Source organism: Lepidothrix coronata, unplaced genomic scaffold (genome assembly GCF_001604755.1).
Source record: "Lepidothrix coronata isolate B3197 unplaced genomic scaffold, Lepidothrix_coronata-1.0 Scaffold142, whole genome shotgun sequence".
NCBI lineage: Eukaryota > Metazoa > Chordata > Aves > Passeriformes > Pipridae > Lepidothrix > Lepidothrix coronata.
Genome location: NW_016690322.1, coordinates 954,424 through 972,606, shown reverse-complemented (window position 1 = coordinate 972,606; position 18,183 = coordinate 954,424). Strand labels below are relative to the sequence as shown.

At 35.9% G+C, this 18,183-nt stretch overlaps 1 protein-coding gene across 10 annotated transcripts in view; it reads left to right on the top strand.

Moving 5' to 3' along the window:
* Positions 1–18,183, top strand: part of NLGN1 (neuroligin 1) — a 384,404-nt gene that overhangs the window by 177,200 nt on the left and 189,021 nt on the right. For 6 of the 10 annotated variants that reach the window (XM_017827782.1, XM_017827783.1, XM_017827787.1 and 3 more), the window contains 2 exons: positions 1,841–1,900; positions 11,537–11,689. The exons of 1 other annotated variant lie outside the window; for it this stretch is intronic. In XM_017827782.1, coding sequence (XP_017683271.1) covers positions 1,841–1,900; positions 11,537–11,689 — 213 coding nt within the window. The remainder of the gene's footprint in view (positions 1–1,840; positions 1,901–11,536; positions 11,690–18,183) is intronic. 3 more of the 10 variants (XM_017827789.1, XM_017827788.1, XM_017827786.1) reach the window with 1 other exon arrangement.

Below are 18,183 nucleotides of genomic sequence, written 5' to 3'. Positions count from 1 at the left end.
GAAATTATTGTTATTCTTTGCATACGTCTTTGATTTTTTTAATTTTATTTTTTTTAGAAGTAATGTTGCTATGGTATGAGAATGATGGGCAGTGAGACTTCTGAATGTGTGTGTTTGGATAGGGGACATTATCCAGATACCATATATTGTAAAGATTATATTTAAGGCTTGTATTAGGAAAATACTGTTGCATCACTGAGGTTTTCTACTAAAGAGAGTGATTGCTGCAGGTGTGACTGTAAAAATGCTCCTGTTTAACTTATGATGTATAATTCTAGTGTTCTGTGTTTAGAATGAGTTTAAAACTATACTTCTGACTGAGGTAGCAATTAAGGTATTCAATAATACGGTCCGGTTCCTACATTCACAGTTAAAGTTTCGCGGTACTTCATGGGTTTTTTTCTGTTTCTCAAATCCATGCACCTGGTAAAAACATTTTATGATTTTTTTTAAAAAAATGCATCACTCAAATACATGGTATTTTGCCTATAAATGACGAGTTTAATGCTGAATGACTAATATCCTGTAAAATAACAGAGACAGAGAGAGCTTTTTAAATACACGTTTTAATACTCCGCAGTTCTTAGATTTAATGCATGTCTCTTGCCTACATCTACTGCAAATATCAACACATACTGTTCATCTCTTTTTTGTTGTTGTTTTTGTCTATTGCTATTTTATGCATGAGGAAGTTCTTGTTTTCTACTCTGTGCTTGGCTGGCTTTTTCTTTTCTGTTGTTACTTAGCCCTGTGTTCGTACTGATTGCTTTCTCGCATGCAAATTACAGAATGTCATGGAAATGAGAGAGCTCTGAAAAAAAAGGAAAGATAATGCTGAGTTCCAACTGTCTTTTGTTTGTGCGTAAGTGTGTAAAATATATGACTGGAAATATTTTCAGAATGGCCTTTGACTTTCCTTCTGATGCATATTTTTATTACTCAGTAAAGGAGTGGGAATTTTTTCCACTGGAAAATATGATTAATCTATTAATACTTTTTAATGATAAAGGTGTTGGGCATAGAAGATTTTTGTCTCATCATCCTTTCATAGAGATAAGGAATTATGAAACTGTATGCCTCGCCCAAGCTAAAACTTCAATTCTACATTCAATACAATTTTTTTGTATACTGTGCATGAAACCCTGGCCCCATTGAAATCAATGGCAAAAGTCATTGTCTTCAGCTGGTCTAGGATTTCACTCTTGTTTCTGGTTTGCAAGTGGATTTTCATGTTTGTTTACAAATATCTCAGGAGGCAGTCAAAGGTTTCAAGGGTATCTATGGTTCTATTTAAAAGAAAATATAATGAGAGTGTCAAAAATTAAGTCAAACCTGTGCTTATCTTTATAAAGCATGAGCTTAAATGGTTGAATTGAAAATGTGAATTAGCATTTCACAAAAAATATTGTTTTAACTAACTGTCAAGACATTTATTAACCACCTTATTGCATCAAATGCAAGAGGTAATTTGGCAGTTCTTGTCTCCACTGTTCCTAATAACAGCAACAGGAAAAAAACAATTAAATGAAGTAGATAAATATAGTTTATGGCGGGGTATGCTTTTAGTAAACAAGCTTTGATTCTTCATTTAAAAACAATAAAACACTGGGCACTCTGATTCTTGTGCTAGATGTTTCTAATAGCTATACCCCCTGGGAAGGTTTTGCTGTAATGTTTGAAAAACGTAATGAAAAATTGGTTGTTATTAACTAAGATTTCCCTCCCTGCAAATGTTTTTCTTGAAACGTCCATGGGAATTTAATATTCACTGTTTTTTTCCTCAGTCTTGTATATTCTTGAATTGTCTTTTTTCCTCCATTTTCTCCGTTCTTAATCCTAGGTCCCCTTACAAAGAAACAGACAGATGATTTAGGTGATAATGACGGTGCTGAAGATGAAGGTATTTTTTGCCGCCAAACTGATTTGCATGACAAGGATCCCTGAAAATCTTTTTTCTCCCCTCTTTTTTTGACTTCTTGTCTTCTTTTGAAGAGTTTTTTTTTTATTCCCATTTTTGATGTGTTTTGTCTTCTTGCTTGTTGTTATACATATATATTTTTAATTTTTTAAAAGAAAGAATGTTGTTAAGTTCTACGTTTTGATACAAAACAGTAACAATATTTAAAAAGGAGGGTTTTTTGTTTTCTTGAAATGGACTTTTGATATGTTGCATCCCACCTTTTGACTGAATTTTGTCCATACTATTTAAACTAACACTCTTTTAAAGTTTCTCTGTACACCTTTTTGCATGTTTTCTAACCCTATGTATTTCACCGAGTACAAAGATGTTTCTTTTTTTCACTGACTGATCTCAGTTTGATAAACATATACAATGTTGTGTTTATAAAAGGAAAAATACAGAAAATTCTTAAAAAGTGTCTCTTAAGCAACTGAATTTACCCAAATGCAAACCTTTCCGAATTTAAACTGCCATGAAAAAATATAAATAAATGAAAGGCTACCCCAGCTCCCTACAGAAGGGAGGTAGCTGTAGAGGCAAGCAATATTGGCTGTTGGTGAGGCTCTGTGGAGCTAAACTAAAACTAAAAAAAATCTGATCCCTTCTGTTTGCTACAAGCATGCAAAGATGCCTATCTGCTTGAGCTGACCCTTAGAAAACCCTATTACCAAGTAAAATCAAAACTTTGAAATGTCAAGCATATTATTCTGTTCATAAATTATGTCTGTTAATCATAAAGCAATGCAGATTTGATATTTTTTCAGGGCTATGAAAATGGTAACAAGGGGCTCTTTTCTTGAGCAGTCTCATCCCTTCAAGTAGATGTGCTTCAAAATTCTGAATCTTAAACACATACTTTGTATGTTTTATGGTCAATGAGTAAAACAAATTACCATATAGGACTGGTAGAGTTGCTGCTTGCTTCTTACAATGGGGGGGGGGGGGATTGGCCAGATACTAAAATAAAATTTAACTTGTAATATGAAAGGCTTTTAATTAAGAAGTTTTTCCTCACATGGAACATTAACCATTTAACTTAAACAGAAACATGGAGTCTTACCACAAAAGATGAAGGAAGGCAAATATGAGCATTTAACTTCTTGCCCAATAACTGAACAGAGACTTACAAATAAACCCACAATTTTATAAATGCCTGATTTATGATCCTCTACTGAATGTGTATGTTAAGCATATGAATGAAAGTGCACCAGCTGGCCCAGGATTTGCAAGGTTTGATTATTTTAATAGTTGAAAGTCTCCTTTGAAAGGTCTTGTGTGTAGTGGTTTAACCCAGCAGACACCCAGTCGCTCTCTCCTCTCCAGTTGGATGGGGGAGAGAACTGGGGAAAGAAATAAAAAAGTGAAATTATTAATTGAGATAAAGGCAGTTTAATAGGACAGAAATGAAATGAAAACATTAGTAATAATAATGGTAAAAGAATGAGAATATACAAAACACGTGATGCACAATGTAATTGCTCCCACACACTGACTGATGCCCAGCAGTTCCCAAACAGCAACCTCTGGACAGCTTTCCCCTAGTTTATATGCTGAACCTGATGCCATAGGGTATGGAATATCCCTTTGGCCTGTTTGAATGAGCTGTCCTGGCTGTGTCCCATCCTGACTTCTTATGCCCCTACCCTGGCCTACTTGCTGGTGGGATGAGAAGCTGAAAAGTCCTTGACTTAGTGTAAGCACTGCTCAGCAACAACTAAAACATTAGGGTGTGATCAACATTATTCTCATCCTCAGTGCAAAACTCAGCACCATACCAGTACTAGGAAGAAAATTAACTCTATCCCAGCTGAAATCAGGGCACATATTATTCAGAGATAATTAGGATAATTCAGATCCTCTTAGCTTTATGAGGCCAAGACAGTTTTACATTAGTTCATGACATAATATTGCAAGGGATATTCTTGTGAATTCTCCAAGATCTGTGACACTGAATTAGAAACCGTAAAAGTTACTTTGTCTTGTTTTAACAATATATTTTAAGAGAGCATTTGAAACTTGGGTTATTCACCCGGTGGGCCTTAATAGCTCTCCTAAATTGCTGTATAATTGCCAAGACAAATGCTAATGGCTTAACGTTTGTTGAGTCCTTCTCTGCTTAGACACACTTAAAAGAGACTACTCAGTTTGCTGAAATTCAGCAGAGAGTGGTAGCTGTCAGAAAGTGGTTTAGTACTTAGGATCAGAGAGCAGGGATCTCAGTCTTCAGAGAACAAGTGTCCATGTCAGAGAAAACCTGTCTCCCACATTGACAATTGTAGGTGAGAGAAGAAGGGCTGCAAGAACACAGCAGTCAAACTACAAGGGAAGAAACACATTTACAACACTAATAAATCTCTGTAATTTATAGGACTGGGATTAATTTTCTCTGGTGTACAAGTGACAGTTTTGTTCTCCTTTCCATGCCAATAGAAGAATGCAGGCAGTAATTAGACTTTTACCGCTTCCGAGAGGCACACAGAGACAGGGCAAATTTAAATTTTTATGATCAGTAGACACTAAAGGTCGCTGGGATGTCTGCTAGGTCGCTAGAAGCCCTGTCTGCTGAGACCCTGCATTTCCCAAAAGAGGAGTAGTATCAGATGTCCCACGGCTTTTGAACCTGCTCTTCTACATTGAAACTCTAGCACTTGTTGCACATGTAGAACTGAAGAGTTCAAAAACTTAGTCATATGTATTTGGGTACGAGTAGCAGGAAAGAGAGAGGCAAAGCAAAAGGTCACCTTAGCTGTCTAATTTTCTGCTAACCTGTCTGTCAAACCCTTCACCTTTTGCACTGTGGTAGATTTTATGCAGGCTAAAATTCTACAAATTAATACTGTGGAAAAATAAAATAAATTCGAAACTGAATGAATGATGAACTTGGAATATTAGAGAGACTGGGCTATACACAGTGCATAACAACTGTGTCATATAACCATAGAATCCATGGCACATAAACAACATCCAGTGATTTCTGAAATGCCTAGAAAGATCTCTGGATTAAGAAATCCAGAGATCTCGCAACTGTTTATTGTAGTATGCCTTTCTGAAAAAAAGATCTTCCATAGCTGCTTCTTGGATCAAATGCCTGGAGAGCAGTTTGTGTTGTGTCACTCAAACATCACAGTTTGATTAGAAGATTTCATTTAAAAACACTGTTCAATAATGCTACTCCCATCTGCTGCTGCATGTCACTACCACAGTTTGTAGTCCAAACCTTGTCGGCACAAGCACTGGAATCAGTAATCAAACTTGGATATCTGGTATGTGCTGCAAACCAGTAGACCAGGCTTAATTAGATCATTTTTCATTTTTGTTTTCAAAAGACTCAAAGGCAGCAGTGCACATTACCAGCTAATGATCTGCAAATTTGCTGTTTAAAGAATGAAGGTGTTTTCAAATTCTATGAGTGTGAAATAGGTGAAAAGTCAGAAAAAACATAAATGCCTTTTTCCCCCAGACTGGATACATTCTTGTTTCTCTTTAACCCTTTCACATCTACACTTGAATTGCTTACCTATTTTTCAATGAGTATTGAACTACTCGAGCAGGCACCAAATACAAGACTGTCACCTGCAACCAGTGAGCACTGGGGCTTTCCCTTTTTATGGCAGTGGTGGATTTGCCTATTTGCTGACATACAGGTTTGCAATATCTAGTATAGATGCAAAATTTAACTTCAAGTTTCTCAGCAGTTATATAAACTGTACCTTCCCCAGTCTAGAAACAAGGTTTAGTTTTAAAAAGTAAAATATTTTAGTCTTCGTGTCTTATCTTAATTTTGATAAGCTAATAGTTTGACTTTAATTTGACCATAGAAAAAAAACAGTGACTCTTCTACACCCAAAGTTCCTATCCACTAAAATCCTAAACATGACTTAAATATGGCAACACAAATCATTAATCAGCCAGTATACTCTGGGATAAGACTTGGACTTCTAGGTAGTTAGAGGTGTATGAGATATCCATGGAAGATTACTCACAAATGAATTCTCTTCCACCACTCAGTCGTACACACCTTACCTGGCACATCCATCTGTCAAGCTTGGATCCTCATTTAATCCCCAATGCTATTTGAGCATCTCCCAGTTTTTCATGTACTCAGTCTCACAGCATCCCTCTGCAATAGAGGAATGCTATTATTCCATTTTTAGGAATGAGGAATACAGATGCTGAGTTTGAGGAAGTAGACGCGATGTCTGTAGTAAAGCAGGGAACTGAGAGTGCATGTCTCAGAACTGGGGTGTGCACTGTAATTTCTAGATGATTCTGCTCTTCCCTTCTCCTTTCGATTTCTCCTTTGGAAAAGGAGATAGATTAGGAACAGATGCTGCTCTTTGCTCACAGGCTGTAACTGTGATGATTCTAATAATTCAGTCTGATGCTCTGTCTTATAGGAGCTGTTGGACTTCATTTAATAAAGGAAGTTCTTGGTCCAGAGAATGTCTTAAATCAAAACAAACAAAAATCCACTCAAATTTTAAATTGCTAATGATGCAGAATACTCTACAAGTCTTTTCATATGCTTAACAGACTGTAGTGCCATTGGCTCAAAGGAGCACTTTTCAGAACTGAGGATCTCCAAAAACCCCTATCACTCCATTAGTATTAAAATAGACTGGGTTGCCAAGTTTAGCATTTCATCTGCCTTCAGCTGTCATGGTAAGAAATAGGGAGGGAAGCAATCTTTCCGTCTGGCACTGGTTGCGCATTGTCGGACTTCAGAGATCAGTAAACAGCAGAACACATTTGTCTACCCAGCAAAGCAACCACATGCTCCAGCTTTAATTAGAGCCTCTAATGAGTGCCAGTCAGGCTGGGGTAGCACAGATCTTACCACTTTGGGTGAGCCTGTTGACTGATACACGTAGCCATACTCGTGGTTCCTGTTCATCCTGTCACCCATTCTTGTGAGTTCTGTCATTTCCCCTCCCAAGCAGAGCTTCCAATACCACTTCCACATTAAATTTTGCGGATTATATTTTGCCTTTACACTGAGAAACTCAGTTCAAATTGTGTTGGATTTTTGTGATGATCTTATTAATACTCAAAAACATGCATAATAAAATTCTGACAGACCTTTAATTTAAGCACCTCTTTAGGGCACTATTCTACTTTTAGCACTGCCAAGCGCTGTTTGTACAGTGAAGAGTCTGTCAGCTTTTGCATTTCTAACCATCATCTTTTAATATTTTAAAATTACTACCTACCTGGCTATCGAGATCCTGCTCTAATGAGAATCTGCTCCAGATGCTTACCTGTAAAAGCACTAGCCTTTTTTATGTTAGGATATACATTCATATAGTCCTCCATCAGGATCTCAAATATTTTCAGGTAAAGGTAGTTAAGAATTTGAGAGTGCAAAAATGATCTCCTGGTTTGACTGATAGGAAAATAAACAGAGATAATTCTATTTATCTGAAGCCTGGTTGGTGCAGGCGGTATTTTAAAATAGAAAACATACCTAGAACTTTGCTGCCACTCCTAACAGAAGTTCAATAGTTACTTTAATAGTCTCAGAACATCTAGATTTATATCTCATTTTAAAAACATGGCATTAATGGATGTTTACATATTAGCGCTAAGTGCACTTGCTTATTAAAATGGTAGTGCATTTATAAGGCATTTGATGGATTTGAACTGAAAGGTCAAATGCCGTTAAGAGGCTTTAAAATGATTAAGAGTAGCACTGATTTGTACCATGCTCTACGCAACTATTTTTGACAAAAGCTTATAGAAGAGTTACACATAAATCATGTTACATTCTATTGAGGAAACACATAGGTTTTGCAGCAGCCAATCATAAAATTTTGCACTGTTCTTGTGCTGTTTCATGTTTAAAACCCAAGATTTACTTAACACTCTAAAACTGTCAAAATTTTTTATTTTATCTGGAAAAACACTGCTTGTGACATCAGCACTAAACTAATTTTTTTTTGTGTGAAGTTGTCTCCAGGTAGGCTTTCTTCCTTTCCCATTTTTGTTGTTCCCTGCAATTATACTTGTTAAGTCACGTGGCCAATTCACATCAGTTTTGAATGACTGAAGCTGTAATTATGTTTTGTTATAGATGACAATTGTGACTGGTATTCACAGTCAGACCCCGATTCCCTGTTGTGTGATGCAACAAACATAGAATAAAAGAGAGCCTGAAATTGTCTGTAACATAATTAAGATGCAACATAAAAAGTAGATGCAACAAACATTAGAAGGTACAGAAGAGAGGAGATAATAGAAATAATTGTAAGAAAGTTAAAGTATATGCAGTATCAATAAGATCATTCTCTGCTGTACAGTAAGACCTACTTAGATGTTTTATGAACTAGCAATTTAAAGCCAAACAAATCACAGCACTCAAAACCTATCTTCTGTGTGACTAAAAACAGAACTGAGTTGAATTTGAGAAGGATTTTGAACAGCACTATCCTGACATATATCTTTGAAAATATGAATTTGTCTGCTTTTTAATTAAAGCAATACTTAATAAAAAGCAACAAAAAAGTGCAGAACGCAACTAAATTAAATCAGTCTATAAATCTACACTTGGCAGAAACACTACATTTACACCCCAATTCTTCAGGCTCAGAATGAGCTGCATCCACAAATAACTATTAATCTGCATCCATGGATAACTATTAATCTGTGTGAGAAAATGTAACTACAGTTTCCTAAGCTCACTCCAGCACACACACAAAAAGGACTGATAGCAGGCACTAGGAAAAAATGAAAGATGCATCAAATCATGTATGGTCAGGTTTTGAAAAGTGTGTGAGTGCCAAAACATCAGCTATTTTCTTTGTTGAATTGGACATTGAGCTTCAATAAACACTTTTGAAAAGTGCGTCTTTCTGCAGCTTTTGTACCAATACAGATTTTTCTCCTCACAGAGTGTTAACACTTCCTCCAGTTTAGTTTGAAAGGATGGGAGTTTTCATAGGGGAATATTTGTTCTCTTTAAGATACGAATCAATTCTTGATTAAAGTCTGATTTTTTTTGATCTCATCCTCTGATCTTATTATTTAATAACATCCACTGTTAATAACATCTGTACTTAAACTACACTCTCCCAACTGAATGTTTGTACCTTTCAAATATTCCTGGCTGCAACTGATATGAAACCACGGACCAAAATGCAGTGATGACTCTTCCTCTCATGAAGAGCTGCACAGATTTTGTATAAATCATAGCCCAAAGTCCCACCAGCCTCAGCTGAAGGCTGCACAACCTCACTGATGTCTCCAGTAGCACAGTATTGCCCAGAACACACAGAAGCACCATTTTTCTATTGTAGAAGGGATTCCTCTTAAGAATTATGACTTTGTCAAAGCAGCATGAGGAAAACTCATTCCTCACGTCATCTGCTCTGACACGGCACAGAGGCAGAGCTGAAAATTAGCCTTTTTTATCTATCTGTAATCTTTACAGCAATATTACTAGTAGAAAATAACAAAAGTATGGTATAGACAGAAATCGCTTCTTTATATATGAGATTTTATTCATTAATGTGTGCTTCCATTCTCAGATAAAGGATGCCCATTCTTTTCTAAATATTCCAATATTATTTTCCAGATAAACAGGCCAGTGCTACCAACATTTCATTGCTGTTCACAGTTGGTGCTGTGTAATTCTATGTCATTTTAATTAAAGAAGAATTCTGAGACAGTCTCCCCCTGTGCTACCATCAAGCATACAATTAACTGTGTACAATTTCTGCTGGGAACAGTCACACAGTGATTTCAGATTAATAATTTATTATTGCTTCCATATTTGTATCAAAAGAAAAAAACCAGAATAGACTATGAACAAACCATCTACTAAAAACAGTGTATGAATTTGAAAAGACTTTTTCCTCAGTGTAGATTTTAAATTTGAGAAGCTCATAATTCCATCCTATAGACCATGAAGATAAATAATCTCCACAGCTTTGCACTCTAAAAATTGCATGTTGGAAAGCCCTTGCTAAATGCTCAAGTGAGGAGAGCAATACAAGCTATTTCATGCACAACCTTTCATCATCCTTTTGGTCTTGAATAAGTGATTGTTCTACAACTTCCAATATTGAAGATCCAATTTCTGATCTTGACTGTTTTGGCATTTTCTTCAAATTAGAATCAATATCAAAATAATAATAGCAACTGGCTTTCTATAAACAGACACGTCTGCACTGATCTTTCTCAGGGAGTTCAAAAAGCAGGGCTTTTAGTGTAACTGCCCTCACCTGTTCTTTACAGTGCTTTAGAAACTAGTCAAACAATTCTACCGAGAGCTTAAGTGAAAGCTTCTTAACTAAGATCTCTCCAAATCAAAGGGGTAAACAACACATCTGAGGTTTTTTCAAACGCTGAAGGCAGCAATCAGGGAAGTCACTTGAATACTGTCATAACGACAAAAAATGACAACCAGAATATTCAGTACAGTTCCTCATTGGGAAACTTTCCTGTGCTCTCTCGCTATTGTCTTTCTTGATTTTGAAGGACTGTACAGCATATTACGATTTGGGTGGTGGAAAAGGCTCAGGTACCCAGCAAATGAGATCAAGATGCAATTTAATCCAGATGTAAGAGTTTAAATTTACACATTAGCTGTGTTACAGAAAATGTTTTCTGTTCTGTCCAACAGAAAAAAACCCCAACTTTAAAAATCGTGTATCAGCCCATACTATCTGTTTTGAATTGGTACTCAGGAACAACTTTTCCTCATGAGCAGCAGTAGTGTTCATATATTCAAAATTTTATTCTGAGTAGATGCATCAATTTGCAAATAGGACTGTTTGGGGCTGAAGGGATATCTAAATCTAAACTCAAAACAGTATGACAATATCTAATTTTGTTGTCGGAGAGAATGGCAGAGCTTCTAAGATTTAAAATTATTCCCTGCATTTGATGTCACCTTTGAGAACATTACAATTATTTTGACCACAGAGTTATTAGCACTGTTCCAGGCAGTTATTTTTTCAAGTATACAGTAGTTTTCATGCTTTAGGAAATTAAAAACCATCTATGAACCTTAACCTTCAGGTTACCCACATTACAAATAATATTCATTCAAGGTCTGAGTGTTAAACATCTTTAAAGTACTTTTTGAGAACTCAGACTTCAGACCCATCCAAAGACAGCTACTTTACAAATTACTGATCTTACTGGGCTAGAAGCAATCAACAATGAGCAGAAATCTTGTTTATCTTAATGTGTTGAATTTCCCTTAGCTAAGAGGACAGAGAGAGGAAGCTTTCAGAAGTGTTCAGCTGAAATGAGCTCACACTTATGTTAGCAGACATTTTACATCCAATTCAGCAGGAACAGACTCAGATCACTGTCCCACTGCACTTGAGTAAATGTGTTACCATTTTCAATGCCCTTCTGCCTTGCTGAGCTAGAGTGTTTCCAAAATAGGAATTTTGGTTACGAACAGGCCACAAAGAAATACTTACGCCCACCTGGCTACTTCCTTAATGTAAAAGATGTTGCTTGAGAAACACTTCAAGAAAAATAACCTCACTAAAAAAAAATTAAAATATTGCATGTATCTTCTTTGGTACTTTCTTGAGATAAAACGTGTCTTAATATTTTTTCCAGACATTCGGGACAGTGGGGGACCTAAGCCTGTGATGGTGTATATTCATGGAGGGTCCTACATGGAAGGCACTGGAAATTTATATGATGGCAGTGTTCTAGCAAGTTATGGGAATGTGATAGTCATCACAGTCAACTATCGCCTTGGGGTACTTGGTAAGAAGCTTTCAGCTTTCCATTAATCCCTGCTGTCCGCAATGCAATTCATATTATACATGAGAACATATTTGGAAAAAAAAAAAGGCAAAAGAACAACAACAACAATTTTAAAATATTATTTGTCATATAAAGGGTTTGTGTTCTGTGGGTGAGATATAAAGACATTGCAAGTGAACCTGCTGTCATGCAGTGGTATGAAACAGGTATTCCCGTTGCTGAGCTGTCCAGACAGAAGAGTTTTCTCTTTTTTTTTTTTTTATTTTGAATAACAGTGATGCTTTCCTTCATAGACAGACAAATTATTTTAAAAAAAACCAGCTATTAAGTCATAGACAATAGGATTTTCTATTGGAATGAAAGAAACTAAGTTTTGAGACTTTGAATGATTTTATGAAAACAACTTTTACCTTCATTGTGATTTTGAGAAATGTTATGGGTGTCATTCAAATATCTCCAGTATTTCTTTTCCAGACCAAATTAGAGAATGAGTCAGAGAATGAAAGAGTTATATTTGATTGTTTCAAATACACTCAATAGACTATGCTCATGCTGTTGGTAGATGTGTGTGGTATCCCTTTGGTTTGTATTTCTGAAAAAAAATTGCTTTGCTATTTGCTCAGCGTAGTCACATTCATGATAAACTTCACCAGCTCTTGAGAAAATACGATTGTTGGTTTTTTCTTCTGCGTATTCTACCAAAATGTTGCATGCTAGGACTCCTGAAGCAGGACTTGGATTCTGGGATACCATGGAGATCAGTACAGTAACTTCAGAATACTTATATAGGCATAGAAGTGTTCCCTGTAACATCTGAATGGGTGTGACAAGCCAAGTGTTGTTCATAGCAGAGTTGGTTCTGAAGACCAGTCAACTTTATATTCAAATCAGGGGCATTAGCAGTGTCTGCTGCTCTGGTTTCCTTTTGTCCTTGTAGTTCATTGTTGCTCTGTTTCTTGGTGTTTTGAATTCAATTAGCACAGTCCCCAAATGTATCGGTCTTGGTTTGCTCATCTGGGTAATTTTCTTCCAACGGTTTCATTTTTGTTAAAAATTTGACATCCTAATTTCATAAGGAGGGAGTGGATTTTGACTTTAGATTTTGAAAGGGTCTACTACTATTGTGTTATACAAGGGACTGAATAATTTCCTGAAAGATCTTAACTATTTTTTGCTGGATTTATCTCCTTTAGTATTGAAGGTTTCATTTGTGATATACCACTTCGAGCACGGAAATTCTGGTATTTTTTGTGTTTTTCTTCCTCCTTCTGTTTTTCAATTTCTATGGTGACTTCAAGTCCTGGACACATATTAGTGCAGCAGTTAATAATTTGTAATCTGTGCCTCTAATCAACATTTCAGTTTGACACCAGTGCTTGTCTTTGATGTCTCAAACAACATTTATCCATAATATATGCCAGCATAAAAGAAAACATCTATTATCATAAAATGCTGTTTATTTTTGTATATAATTTAGTCTGCTTTCTAAGTCATTAGTAATTGAAGTGTTTTGAAGGGCTAGTTGCTTGAAAGATGAAAATTAATACACCTCTGTTGATGATAATGGTTTTTCCACTTGCAAATTAGCACTGATCCCTGAGGTAACCCATAGCTAACATCTCACTGAGCTTAGGAGGATTTCATTTGTGTTCATACTTTTGTGATTCTTTGGACTTTGTGGTCTTTACTGAGCCTCAAGGGGTAGAGAGCTAATTTTATTTTAAGTGGGACCTATTACAGTAAAACCTCTAAAATTCACAGCAGAACCCAATGATTGGTATGAATACTTGAAATTACTTTCAAACTAACTAAAATAACCCTGTATCATGTTTGCAGAGGTTTCTTAGTAGAAGAAATGCACCTGTTAACTCTGTGTAGAAGTTGTCCATATATATTGTATGCGGTACAATGCCCATCTGTCATGTATGAAATAAATATCAATTACATATCATTAAATAGGTAGTGTAGAAACACAGCAGCAATGAGAAAAAAAAAATTGAGCAGTTTACATTTTTCCTTCCTCTTCTTATTTTCTAATCCACAGGTAGCCTCAGTGTAGGGCTTTCCATAATCATAGTAGATATCAGCTTTTACCTGTGAGGATCTGAAACTCTTGTTCTTTGCCGTTACAGCAGAATGTTGCTGTGACCCTTTGCGGTCACATGAAATAAGATATGGTTTTATAAAAATGTAGCTGACAAATTCTCAGCTTCCCTTATCTGATCATATCCCACAAGGTGAGAAGTCCAACTCCACTGACTGTTGCCTGTGGGACACTTAGATTTCACTTCACCAGCCTGTAAAATGCCTGGTTGTACAGGCAGAAGAAATATAGGAATTATTTTTCACATGAGAAGATGTAGGGAAAAATAAGATCTGTCTTCTCACTTTCATGTGACCCTTATTGATCTGGCTTTCTTACATCAGTCTTTTGTGGATATATGTCTTTATACAGATGATCTCTGTGAGTCCTCAGAGTTCTGCCACTGTTTCACCAAGATTCACACTGTGACTTTTCTTAAATAAATAAAATAATAATTCATTATCATTCAATAAATGTTTAGAGCTGCAATAGCAACATTTTCTTCCAGACCAGTAGTGATGGGAGCAAGGATGTCCTGTGATATTAGGTTCCTCACAGTACTGCTATTAAATCCTCAGCAGACTTTTGATGCAACTCAGATTATTTTTCTCTTTATTCTGAGTTGAAAGATCCTTTTTTTTTTTATGGACTAGTCTGCTCAAGGGGCTGCTTTTTAAGAAGATGTAAGATTTGCTTATAAATAAAATTTTAGAAAACATTTAAAAGTGAAATCTATTTGGTAAAGAGAAAATAATAATAAAAATTAAAGAAGGATGGAGCAAGTGCATTTTAAAAACAAAGCCAAAAACCATACAAAGCCCTCGTGAGCTCCCTGGCCCAATTTTATCTTTGAAACAAATCTGAGAATGCAAGTCTATTAGAAATTGTCCTTAAATAAAGATGATGAAAAACCGAACTCTCTGTCCTGGAAAATTGGGGGCTACTGAGTAAGAAACCATTGGAAACAGAATATTTATATCTTCTTTAGATTCTCTTTGAATGCAAGTCCTGTGCAAGCAATCTCCTCTAGCAAGGAATATTGCACTAGCAGTCTAATAGCCTTGAAGGACAGCAGAGGAATAAGTGCAGATATATTCTTATGGCTTCTTTTTAGGAAAGGGCAGATATGAAAACAAGTTTGGACTTTAAATTCAACTAATCTGAGACTTCAAATACTTACTCAATATATATCCATCTGGTAAAAAACAGGTACATTTTATTTAAATTTCATTTAAAAATGTAAAGGGATTATAAAAGAAGCCTCTTCAACATCCAGAAAAGACAATGATAGACAGATTTAATACTACCAGTGCTGTTTTCTGTGTTCTTTCTTATGAAAGCTTTATTTAGACAAGGAAAATGCTTTGGGTCATCATTGGCTGCTACCCCTTTTAATTTCAAGAGGGGAGAGAAAGGAGAGAGGTGGTTTATGCAAACTGGGAACTTGTTTCTTCATTTTATTCATTTATACTCTTTGCTCTTGATTATCTTTAAACCGCAGGAAACCGAAAAAAAAATGTATTGCAGCTCACAGACTGAACTGGAGGATAGAATAGTGACTCATAGGAATCTCCAGGTTGAGCACTGTTTTATATTTCCCATTTTTTCCTCTTTAAAAGGCAGTGGTTGTCCCTACAGAAACAGTAAATTGTCATTCTAAGAGTCAGTGTTAAAAAGTGATAATAAATAAAAAGAAAAAATTGTCTGTGTTTTGTATTTTCTATTTGGCATTCCGAAGGCAAACATTCTAAACTTTTAGACCAAAATTCATGTCAAAATGGAAACAAACCCTTAAGTGAGATTGTCTTGGTTATGTCTTCTTTAATTATAAGTAATTTTCCCTTTTGAGGAGGGTATAAGAACCATTCTGTCACTTAGCCTTGCGCTTGTATTGTCACCCTGTGGCTGGAGAATATTGACTGGGATTACTGAATAGAAGACACCTATCCAGGTATTCCAGCACTTTAATCTTTTTTTTTTTTTGCCAGTTAGAACTTTTAATGCTGAAAGTAAAGTCACTGCAGAAGACTGCTTGAAAGGTCTGATATCCTTATTCAGGACACTATTTCCAAAAAAACTGCACTGAAATCACTGGGGCTCTTCAGTGCAGTGCATCCCCCTGTGACAGAGCCTAGTTGGCCATAATTTCAAGTGATGCAATGAGGAACAAGGGTACTGGAAAGGTACTTGCTACTCATGCACAGAGCTGTTCTTTGAAGAAATCTGCTATGTTTTACAGCTCAAAACTCAGTTTTTCAGTAGTGTGTTGTGTGACTTGACAGTGCTGGGCTGCAACATTCATGTCAAATAAAATACAGAATAGTGAAAGAAAACAGAACAAAGTAAAAATACTCTCACAAAAGCCCTTTCCTACCTTTTTTAGTGACTCTTAGAGCTTTCTGGTTAACGTAGTGACAGAAGACGAGTCTTATTATGCTTTAAAATGTTTTGTTGCTGTGTGTCTGAAAATATTAGGAAAATGCATTAGGTTTGAAAGTACGTATTGCTGCTGTGCAGGATCATGCCAACCAGCAATTTCTTATAGGCTAAAGAGGTGTGTGAAATGTAAGGATACAGCCCTGCAGTAAGTGTTGGGCAGTCTGTGCCAAGTCCAGCTTTTCTGCCATTATCCATCTTGCTCTCAGCAAGACGTTGCACATTCCCAACAGGCAAAAAAACCACTAAAGCACAACCTTTCTTTTATGAGTAAGTTCTTGCACATGGGTTTGTTTCCCTTACTATAGTAATTCCAGAATGTAGCCTGGTGAACCTTTTCATGGGATGAAGAATTATCAGTTGACCATTTGCAGGTCACAGAGATGAGAATATATTATAATGAAAACTACTTCAGAACAACTTGGAAGTACCTGCTTGTTTCAGGAGTCTAATTCCATTGGGATTGACTGGAAGGTACTGTCTTGTTTGGTTTTGATACTTTCCTCTTCTTAAATGGAATAAAATACCATAATTTTTCCTATTGCTTTCAAATTAGATCTGTTTGTTTCACTGTTAATGTAATTTATGAAACTGATTGATCTTAGTTTTGGTAATTATTTACTTTGTATTTTTTCCATCACATGGTTTGGATGGAGTATTTTCTGCCTTGCTCTCCTCCTTATTTTGACAACAGGGTAGTACTGCTGACAGTATTAAACAGAGGATATCTTTCAAATATGGTCCAAAATAATACATAAAATTTAGATATAACCCTTTTAAAAATTGCTTCATGTCAGATTTAAAGCTTTGGTCAACTTCATAAAGATACTGTGATGAATTAGTGTCCTATATTACTTAAGTATTTTTGCGTATATAACCTGTCATATTCTTATTCTGCAATCTGGAGATTGTCTTTCCTTCTGAAAATAAACCTTTTTACTTCAGTAAAAGTAAGCATCTCATGGCATAGTGACTATTCAGTGAAAGTAACAGTGCAATAAGAAGGTTTATGTTAGTTAGATATCAAAGGAGATAAAAAATGTACAAAGATTCTTTTTCCTACGTTAGTTAGACTATGGAGTTTTCTTTTATAGTTCAAAATTTAATATCCAGTAAAACTGGGAAAATGTTTGATCATTAGCTTTGGTGACAAGCACATCCATTATCTTTTTATGAAACCTTAAAGGTACTGTCAGGAGATGGCATTTTATTCCAGCTTTGCTGCACCTCCAAAGGGTCTCTGATGAGCCTTTTTTCTATTATCCATTTCCTAACATGTTTGAGTAAAAATGATAGATGAGCAGAAGATTATATATTATTGCCTAATTAAAAGTACATTACATTGAAAGTGAAGATGGGAAATTAATAGCAAAACACATCAAAATGTGCAGTCAAAAATCATTCTGAATTGGAAGAACATGCAGTGAATGTTAATCTATAAATACTTTTAGGGACCCCTGGCAGCTTCATAACAGTTCTCCTTTAGACATATGAATATGAAGTTGCTTATAAATGAAATTTTAATATTTTGGGATTGTGCAGTAGGGAACATGTCCACAAGGCCTGATCTGATCCCACCTCAGCCTTCGGCATCAGTGTTTCATGGTATAAAACCCTCCAAACGAATTTGATTCTAGATAAATGGAAGAAGTTAAGATAGAGCACTGCAGTTATCTATTCCCCCTGGTGCTGTACTTCACAAGGTCTGATTTACACACACTTAGAATTCTAAAAATGTATTAGACAATTCTTATTTAATATAGCAGGTAACCTCAGGGCAGCCCAGTTTGCAGGAGGCCCAAGCACAGCTCATCTAGATTTGCAGTGTCCTAATTTCTTAGGTCCATTACTAGAATTAGCATTCAAATCTCAAACCTGCTGTAATTAATGACATTTTAGAGGTATTTTTTTTTTTGTGAACTTGTACCAACCAAAGGGAGTGGGGTATGCAGTGAAGCAGAGAAAAGAGGATTGC